Genomic DNA, 9936 nt, shown 5'->3' with positions numbered 1-9936 from the left:
ACAAAGAGGATGGTTATGGGTGTATTCCAGAATCGAGATCTTCTTTTCATCTGATCAAAACCAGCGTGCAGTTACAAACAGAGAATGTTATCACACAGATACAGAAGAAAACAATTATAATGTTTGTAGCAGAACACAACACTAAGACTGAAGTAGAAATCTCGCCTACAGTATACAGGCCACAGATTACAGAAACTAGATTTGCTTAATACCTTAAGATTAGAAATAATAAAATATGTAGAAATTATTAGAAATAATAAAATAAATAAATTTCTTCTTCTGAAATACCTTAGTTCAAAAAAGCATTCTGAAAACCTTCAGTGTAGCAACTCATGATATCACTTAAAATATTATTTTTGGCTTTTCAATATGCAAGAAATATTTTGCATACAGAATTCTTCATCTTTCAACTTTCTAAAATTTCTCTAGAAGGAATCTTCTCAGAAAAAAAGAGCATTTTTTTAATGGCTGTTTCCCCCTGCCCAAGCCTTACATTTCCAGTGGAGCCAGGGTGAAGTTAGTGAGCTCTTGTCAGCATCCAGCTCCATCCATGCAAACATAACAAAACAATAATTTCATCTTTGTCTCCTCTTCCTATATATCTAACGTCCCATCCACTTTCCACCTTTCTCTGTTATTCTTGCTCAAAACAGGAACAAAAAAACTTGGCCAGAAATGCCTTTGACTGAGTGTGTGTCTTCTGCCAGGTAACTCCAAGCAAACTGTAAACCACTTAGGTTTGGCAGGATACAATTTTCAGAGAAGGATGTAACAGCTATTGAGCTACTACTATACTTGAACTTTGCCATTTACCATTTGAGTTGAACAAGGGTTATTCACAATGACTTCAACAAAGGATGCTTGTATATAATCACAGAATGTGACTGTTTTGTACTATAACAATTTATAAATAACTCCTGCAAATTCTAGAAAGGAGTCTTTAGTGCTTTATGCACAAAGTCCCAGTGAAAATTAATCCAGTAGCCAGAAGAAATACACCTTTCTGTGCACATCTTGCTCTGCACATATGAAAACATGCAATGCTTAAATTATAAAATGTCCTTTTTTGAAATAAAAAAATGAACTGTATATTTGAGGATGTTGCCTAAGTTGACTATCCACCCTTAGAAGAGGTACAGAACAGCCAGTGGAAACACTAGTGTAAGTATCCACAGAATGGGCATTTTAGAGGATACAGCCCAGGCAGACAGCCCATGCTCAGAGCCCAGCCAAGGCCATGTGACCACATTACTGAAGCATTACTGAGCTTTAGCTAGTATACACTTCTCATAAGGGTTTACAGCTTGGACTTGGTGTCATGATCGCATGATCACACCAATCTTGGCTAACTTAGAGTGCTGCCAGATCTCCCTGGTGCCTGCTTGGATATACCACAGAGATTAAACCAAAGCCCTCCAACACATGCTAATCCTGATACAGGGGAACTACTTCAGAACTGAGGATATAGTTCAGTTCCGGCACTGACAGATTTCTTGGTGCCTGTGAAAAGAGCAGTACATACGAGAGTTAGACCCCAATACCGCAAAGACTTAGCCGATATTTTAAGCATGTGACTGCCAAGTTTCAAAGGACCATTCATGCGATTGATATGATGTATGTGGGGGCATCTTGTTGAACCAGTTTCTGAGTTGTATTCTTAACTGAGAAGTGAATACTAATCTATAAGGAAAAGAATGAATTCTTCAGTTAATTTCAATAACAGCGTCAAAAAAGCAAAAGATGGAAATAGCCTTTACAGTCAATATGGATGTAAGCTGTAGGTAAACGAGAAAAAAAAGGGGTGAGAGGCCATGTATTTCATTATCTTCTTCCAAAAAGTATCTGCTTCACTGTTGAAAGTTTTAAACCAGAACTGATTAATCTTAGTTTCTGAAGCAATGTACATTTATTTTAATTATTGCTACATCTTAACTAATTACTACAAACAATATGATTTACAATACAGAGCTGTTAGAATATATCATTCAATGTTCCAGTTTTGTTTAAAGTGTAACATATTTAAATATTTTTGGTGAAATTACAAACAGCAGAACATAAATGATTATTTTGCATCTGAAATATGAATCCTTTACGGTGTAAAGATTAGGTTCCATGTGTTTATGTATAACAAATCTCACTGTGCACAAATAGTCACTGATACTTTTAACCTTCTGTCTAGCTTTCAAGATAAAATAATTTAAATATTGCCATTTTAGGTATTAGATACTGGCATTCATGTTAGGTAATATCTTATACAACAACTAAGAATTCTTACATTATGTAAACAGACCATTTATACTTATCTCTAGTATAGAAAGCATCAAAATGGTCTTGTGTAATTTTATGGAGGCACAGAAACATCATACAGCAGAAACATCACAGTTTTGTCTTTAGCTATGTTTTCCTCCATTAGTATCTAGTGCTAAATCCTGAGAAATCAAGCTTGGAAATCTCCTTTTCATTAGAAAAGTTTGTTCGGTCTATGCGAGAACTTGGGCTTCCAACTTTAGTCAGCCAGGATTTCCTGCAAGAAAAATAATAAGAGAGGGTTAGCATGTAATGAACTGCACATATGGGGTTTGTTCTCCTATCATGCTTTCCCTATTTAGGAGCCATATGAATCATAGTCTTGTTCATTGAGGAAACTACCTCAAATATGTCAGGTTGTTTCTTTGTTCTCCCTCTCTTTCTTCTTTAAAAGCAAAAAAAAATTTTTGAACTAATTCACAGTATTTTACCTATCAGTGGAAGAGAAACTATTGCGAGATAAAAGGAGGTACACAAACAGTTGAAGTGCAGCAGATGACAGTGTTTACAAAGACATTTATGTATGAAAAAAGTAATTTCTCATCATTTTCTATTGTACTGAATCTCAGCAATAGGATGGAGAAGATATTTTAGTGTAAGATATTTAAAGAGATATGTATTTCCACACAAAGTTTTTATAACTTTTTAGTGATGTATAAACTGACACTGGTACTTAGCTGCAATTAGTGTTAAAAGGTAGAGCATTATTTGTTTCAATTCTAATTTAAAGGGCATAAAACAATTATGTTTTATTAACAGTTATGCTAATTCATTTATTGAAAATCACACTGAGCATTATAAAAATGCAATGTTCATGCACTGAGACTTAATTTTGATGTCTTCACGATGAGTATTGTGCATAAAGGCCGCTGATCTTGAGGCAGTACATAAAACACACCTGAGACAGAGTCTCTAACAAACTTTGTCTAACAAGATACATTTCAAATTAATAAATATTTCCATGAGATGTTCACACATCCTCACACCTGACCCTTGTTCCTCACTTCATGTTGGGAAAAACACCCCCCTTCTCTATTTCAGAATATGAAGAAAATCAACAGATATATGAAATACTGTATCACTCAAAACCAGAATCTATCTGTATTGTTTTTAGAGACTAATGTGATATCCACAAGCGAACAAACACTTTTTCCCTTTACTTGAAGGTGAGCTTGTCCCAGACAAAACCAATGGAAACATTATCTTCCTTGCCCAGCCTTCACAACTCTACGTCATGCCCCAAAAAATTCATCCTTGGTGGCTTCCGATTTCCAAGTTCCACTGCATGAAGAAGAAACTCTACAAACTCCGCACAGGGCAGAACTCTATCCACAGTCCATTCAAATGAGTCATTCCTATGAACTAGTCTGGACAATACACCACTCACTCTTCAGTAAATATTTCAAAGGCAACGGTGCTTCAAACTGATGCAAACCTTGAGAAAGACGCTGAAAAAATAACTGTGGCAAAGTCGGAACAAGAGCTAATCTCAAAATAACTGTTTCCTACTGCATTTTATTTCCTGGATACTGCATGCCCGTGTGACGATTCTTGTTCACGCTCTGATCTCACAGTTTAAGACAAAATTGACCGTGCAGAGAGTACATGGACTCGGATACACTTTAATGGCAGATTTATGAATTACACGACCTCCCTGTCCTGCAGGGCAGATGGCGCCATGCAGAAGAAAAGGCCAGGCGGGCTGGGCAGCGGTCGGCAGCGCCCAGGCTGCGCGGGTCCCCCGGGGGTCAGGGGCTCCCCCAGTGTGCCCGCCATTTCCGGCGACCATCCGAGATGGTGCTGGGGGTGCGAACGCCCAGTTCCGATTGGCTCACTCAGCTGCCAGCAGTGCCCTCCGATTGGCTGCCACCAGCGTGCCCGCCCCATCCTGCCCTTCCAGAAGGGTCCCTCGCCCTCCAGCCTCCCCCGCCCTGCGAGCAGGCCCTGTCCCTGCCGGCTGCCGCAGCTGGGCGGGGACCCCCTCCCCCCCCCCCCCCCCAAAAACGAGCCTCAGGGCGTTCACAAACACATCCACCTCTCCAGGTAGCTGTTACTGAGCAGCAGCCACTCAGAGCATACTGATTTTTTACTGTTTTGGTTTTTACTTTCTTGGCTAAGTAAGTTTTGTAGTGTCTAACATGCATTTATAAGCGTACTTGAAATAGCTTCCTATCTGAACTTTAAAGCAGACTTTCTCTCTGATCGTATGCTCGTGGTGCTTTATTCCTAGGAGTTTAAGGAACAACTGGATCTGTCATTCTCTTCCCCTTATCATTTCATTAAATAAAATTACCTTTACTAAGTGAACCTTGCTTGTTACCTAGGCAACTGAGATCTTTCCATTTAACATATTACTGGAAAATGAAGCCTAAAGAGTTGGTTTTGCATTGTCCTAATTTAGATTCTAATATAAACAACTTGGTTGTATAAATTATTTAAAGCATGCATATCTTTTCTTGCAACCTTAGGCACATGTGCATATCTTTAACTTGGCATCTAGGTGCTACTTGCAATGACACCTGTTAGTTTAGGCCTCTCCTTCTCACAAGCACATCACCATGGTTCCTTGAACAGTATTTCCAGGGTTGGACGATCTTTCAAAAGAATCTTCTGTCTGAAACAACTCCGGGCCTCCACGGGCTTTCCAAGGAATCTCTGCTGAGTATGGGGAGTGTTTTCAAAGATGTTTGACCAGATCAAATCTGGAGGGTTCCCTGGAAATATTTACAGAGCCTTACCTCTCTAATACAAGATGATAGCAGCACTGCCATAAAAACCACTGGGCCGTGAATGCTATAGCTAGGAGAGCTACTTTATGCTCTCCCAATAAGAGCTTTTTAACTGAGATCTATGCTATAACAGATTTTCCAAAGTAAATGGCTTGGCTGTCACTATTCTATGAATGGAATCTTTGCATACTTTGATAAGGAAAAACCTACTCCAATCCAGGAAGAACTAGGCCTCTTGTGATTTCAGTAGGTGCCGGTGTGAAAAGTGGCAGGAAAGATAAGTGTTGCTATCACTTGCTGTAAGGTCTGATGCAGTACTGGAAAGAAGCCCTAGCCCTCACTCCCTGGCACTTGACTGGGAAGCAAAACCAGAATTTGCAATAATAGAACTGATGAATGCTGTTAGTGGCGCCTTATAAACTCATCTTATACTAGAGTTCTGATACAAAAAGAAGTGGTTTCAGGGGTTGGCAATAGGATATGTGGCTTTCTACTTCCTGGCTTCTAGTTCAAGTCCAAGTCTGATCATTTAGGGAGTAACAGCTGTCCATGGTTCACAGAAGAATAATACCATTATATGAGCTCCTAGTCTCCACACCTGAAAAGACCATCCTAACAGCTTCTATTAATTACACTTCTGTGGGCCAGCTCAGAGGCCAAGGTGTATACAGGGCAAGAAGCTTTTGCCAAAAATGGATTTTGGGGAGGATTTCTGTTTCAAATGCATGTGCTGTATTTGCCTCAAAAAAATCATAATTTCCCCAGAGCTAATACTACAGCATCTTTCATGAATCCTGTGTCATTTACAATGAAAAAGAGAATTAATCTTTTGAGTGGTGGATGGGTTGTGGGCAGGCCAAACAACAAACAAGTACATAAATAAATAGTGCATTTGTTCTTTAATAGACTGCATGCAGAACCATCTCTACATGTAGGATGCTTCCATGTTAGTTCATTACTTACTCTATGCAAAAAGCCAAGCTCCATTTTATCCTCAGATTGCACCAATTTTGCAGTCTACAGCGCTAGAAATGGACCTGGAAAAGGGCCTACAGCATTAATACTTGGGTGAGCTAAGCATGATTTAAGAATATATGATTGTTTCCCCTTCACCTTAATTACAGCATCACTTACAGTGAAACAAGAGATAAAAATGTGCTTTATTTAGAGTGAGAGAAAGAAAATCTGGAAAAAAAGAAAAGAAAGACACCAAATTGCTTACACTTTATTTCCATTTGTTTGGGATAAAATATTTGAGAGAACGTTGCTTTTTGAAGATTGTATTTACATGTATGACAGTGTATAGACTAGAATTGTAAATATTTATAAAATACCTCCAAAATGTTGTTGTATTCTGAAACAGTACTGTCAAGTTTTCATAAATCCTGATACTTAAATGTTTGCAGAAAAGAAATGTGGCATTCTTTTTCATTCCTGTCTGGCTTTTGAGCTTTTAGGAAGAACTTTAGCCATTGCTTTCAAGCTTTTCTCTACAATCATAAGGGCTAAGAACATTTTATTTAAAGCGTTTTTGTTTTATAAACCTTCAATACACATATAAGTAAAGCCTCTAGCAACTTGGGTTTTTTAAAGTCCAAATATCATGAGAACTGTAATAATAAAACAGGGAGTAAACACTGCCGAACACCTCCATTTGTTATCAGTATAAACACTGTGTGTGCAGATGAATGCGCATACACATATACAAATGGTGAATGCATAAATTATTCCAGAAATTTTCATAAATCCCTCACATAGATTTAACACTAAGATTTGTAAGTTTAGTCACAAGTTTTTGGTAAAGTTAAAATACTACAGGTATTTTTTCAGATCACATCACAATTCATATCAAATCAAACAAAATAATGTCTTCAAAACTACTTTTGTTAACAGGGCAAATACTGGATTTCCTGGCCAGAAGGCCACAGCTTGTCATGGGCTGAAACATCTCTGAATCCAAGTTATTTCACTGCAAGATGATTAGAGTTTGACCTATTTCTACATTAGGGTCATTACATATAGATGCTGTGAAACCAGCTGACACGCATCATTTCGCTTGCCCTTGTTCCTCCATGTTTTGCATGAAGAAAAGCAGAGGAGCCAGGTGCATCACAAAACAGACATAGCATCTAAGTCAGAGAGGGAAATTACTCAGGACCTGTCCATAGACTGTAGTGCAGCATCTTAAAGATCCCCTAGCCAGTATGCCTTCACAGCCTGGCTGGCTCCAAACAACACAGACCATCAGCCCAGCACACAGCATTAGCAAAGCTACAGCACCAGGCGGTGACAGCTGTTTTGCTTCAGTTTTATTGCTGGCTCACTTGGAGCAACTTCTTGCATCTCTGCACAAAATGTTTCGTATAGTACAGAAAACTTCTCTTGGCTCATAGGTGATGTGTCCCAGAAGTTAGTACCGAGCCTTCCCATCGCCCCTGCCTCTGCTCCTGCACAGGAGCCTAACAGTAAAAGAGGAATCTGGAAACAGAATATACAGGGATCAATGCTGATGTGAAAAAAATAGCAGGAAGGATAACAGAAGCCTTGGTAACAGAAGTGTATTTAAAAATACTGTTTTATTTGACATGACTTGAGTAATAGTGTGACCTGAAAAAATGCATTTAGCATTTTAACTTTACCAAAAGCAATCAAGTCAAGTAAAGTGGAGAAAACAAGTTCTGAAGTGAAAAACACACATGAGGGATCATGGAGAGAAAGATGGGGAGAATTACTTACTCTTTGGTGCAGGATAAGGAAAAGGATTCAAAGGACTCAAACTATTCCAAAGGCAAAGTCAAAAACCTCCTACTGACCATCATCCGCTGGCCCTAGTAATTTTGCAATTTTCAAAACTACGCTCTAGCTTGGGGTAAAACCTGAAGCCTCCTGACATGAAATGCAGCTGCCTCAGGAGCTCTGCTGAACGGGGCCTCTGTGCTGCCATGGAAACTGCTGAACCCCCCCCCCCCCCCCCCCAGGGAAGACGCGTCAGGTGATTTTCAAACTATTGTGCCTACTGCTTGATAAAACACCAAAAATAATGCTGGCAGCAGGCCACATAGTGGATCAGGATCAGAGGCCCGCACTTAGTCGTATGTCAGTGCCTTGTATATACATACCTTCGAGAGGAAGGCGGAAGGTGGGTAGAGGGAGAATAAGGCAAAGTGCAAGGGAGAGGAATTTTAATGCATTTATTAGGATGACCCCACCAGAGTCCATCAACAAATCAAAGCCAAGTAGCAGGTACAGCTTCAGAGAATTAAAGCAAAAAAAAAGGAGAAAGCCACCAGGAATCTAAGGATACAGGCCAAGGAGTGGGTGAGCTAGGAACCAAGCAACACACTCGGGCGTAGGTGGGGTGCCCCAGAATAGAACTGACACCCGTCGGTGTGGGGAAGTCTGCACTGCTACTGCCTATTCGCTAGCTGCTCCGGGCAGCGAGAAGGCAAGAATTTCTTGACCCAGTGGATATTTAGCAGAAGGCCTGTAACTGTTTTAAAAAGGGGAGAAAAAGATATTTAATTACAATTAGTGTTTGACTTTGTTTTTTAAACACAGCTGTCAGATGAATGTTATTAATTTGTTTATATTTCTTCCTTTTCTGTCAAACCCTAGCTAGCATTCAAGGGTAGCATTTCTCTAGAGAATACACAATGAGAATTTCTTTGAGGTACTATTTGAAAGTAATGCCAACACTAAGGGCAAATTAGCAGAATCTGATATATTAAAGATATGAATTAGATGTGATACTCTGAGAATACTCAAAAAACTTCAAAAATACATATTTTTGTGTCACATTTCTATTTATAAAACCTCTGAGAAAAATGACTTGTATGTTAATGTTCATCACATACTGGGTACATTAGCAGGCAAGATTTTCTGCTTATGTAAAAAGGATTGCTATTAGTTCATGTTAGCACAGAGTTTGACTCTTTACATATTTCTTTCTTTTAAATTTACTTTGCTATTCATATCTGGTCTATGCTAAAGGTCTCCACATGTTAATTTAAAGACAAGGAATGATCTCGAGATGAATGATTTTAAGTCTGAAGATAAGTGGTTTTGATCTGCAATGCAGAGATCTGTTGTGGATTTTTCTATAAATTGTTGTTGTAAACTTGAAGTGGAATTGAATGAAAAAGTGCAATTTTATAAAAATGTGGAAACACATCAGAATATCTCTTTGTTTAAATATGAGTTACACAACTTGAATTTGGCTTCTTTCATAAATCTCACTGGACAAAAATTAAGCAATGTTGCAGAAATCTGTTCCAAGAAGAGCAATGAAGTAAATGAGAGTACAAAGAGAAATTCAGCCATTTCAGTAATTGGAAGTATCTTTTATACCCACATTGACCTACAGAAGGTATGAGAGAATTTCCTGTTAAGTTTCTGCCCTACCTTCCTACAGCAATATATATACTAGAGAGCTAGAAGAAGCAAGAAGGCCTATTGTATTTTTTCCTTGTAATATGTCTGCCTCCCACAGGGTAAGATTTGGTTCACAAGGCAGATTGACTAAGAATTTTGGCTACCGCCACTCCACTCCATGGAATGCGACTGAAAATGAATTCTCACACCATGTCTATTAAATCTCAAAGACCGCAAGAAGTTGAAATGAGGAGGAATTGTTGCCATTAGTTAGTGCGCCAGTTCAAGCATCTGGAGAAGAAAAGCTAGTTCTCTAATACTTGGAAATAGATTAGCATCTGTCAACCACATAAACTGTACTTAAATCAAATAGCACATATATCGTAGAGCTGAGAAAGTAGTAAAGCACTATTGCCTCTGGTCAGCAATCGTATACCTAAAAATATGTTGATTAAAACCTCACCATAGGCATTTCAAAGTCACCCTACTGGAGGACAGTATTGAACCATCACAATTTGACTGACTCAAC

At 38.8% G+C, this 9936-nt stretch overlaps 1 protein-coding gene across 4 annotated transcripts in view; it reads right to left on the bottom strand.

The window, feature by feature from the left end:
• Positions 1-282: 282 nt before the first annotated feature.
• Positions 283-9936, bottom strand: part of ACYP2 (acylphosphatase 2) — a 70981-nt gene continuing 61327 nt past the window's right edge. For 3 of the 4 annotated variants that reach the window (XM_026074390.1, XM_026074392.1, XM_026074393.1), the window contains one exon: positions 283-2524. In XM_026074390.1, the coding sequence (XP_025930175.1) occupies positions 2410-2524 (115 nt within the window). In that variant the 3' untranslated portion in view covers positions 283-2409. Of the gene's footprint in view, positions 2525-8250; positions 8527-9936 lie in introns of those variants that run through there. The other variant, XM_026074391.1, reaches the window with a different exon arrangement.

Source organism: Apteryx rowi, unplaced genomic scaffold (assembly GCF_003343035.1).
Source record: "Apteryx rowi isolate R43461 unplaced genomic scaffold, aptRow1 scaffold_387, whole genome shotgun sequence".
Lineage (NCBI taxonomy): Eukaryota > Metazoa > Chordata > Aves > Apterygiformes > Apterygidae > Apteryx > Apteryx rowi.
The sequence above is the reverse complement of the archived record's forward strand: the minus strand, read 5'-3'. Positions and strand labels throughout refer to the sequence as shown.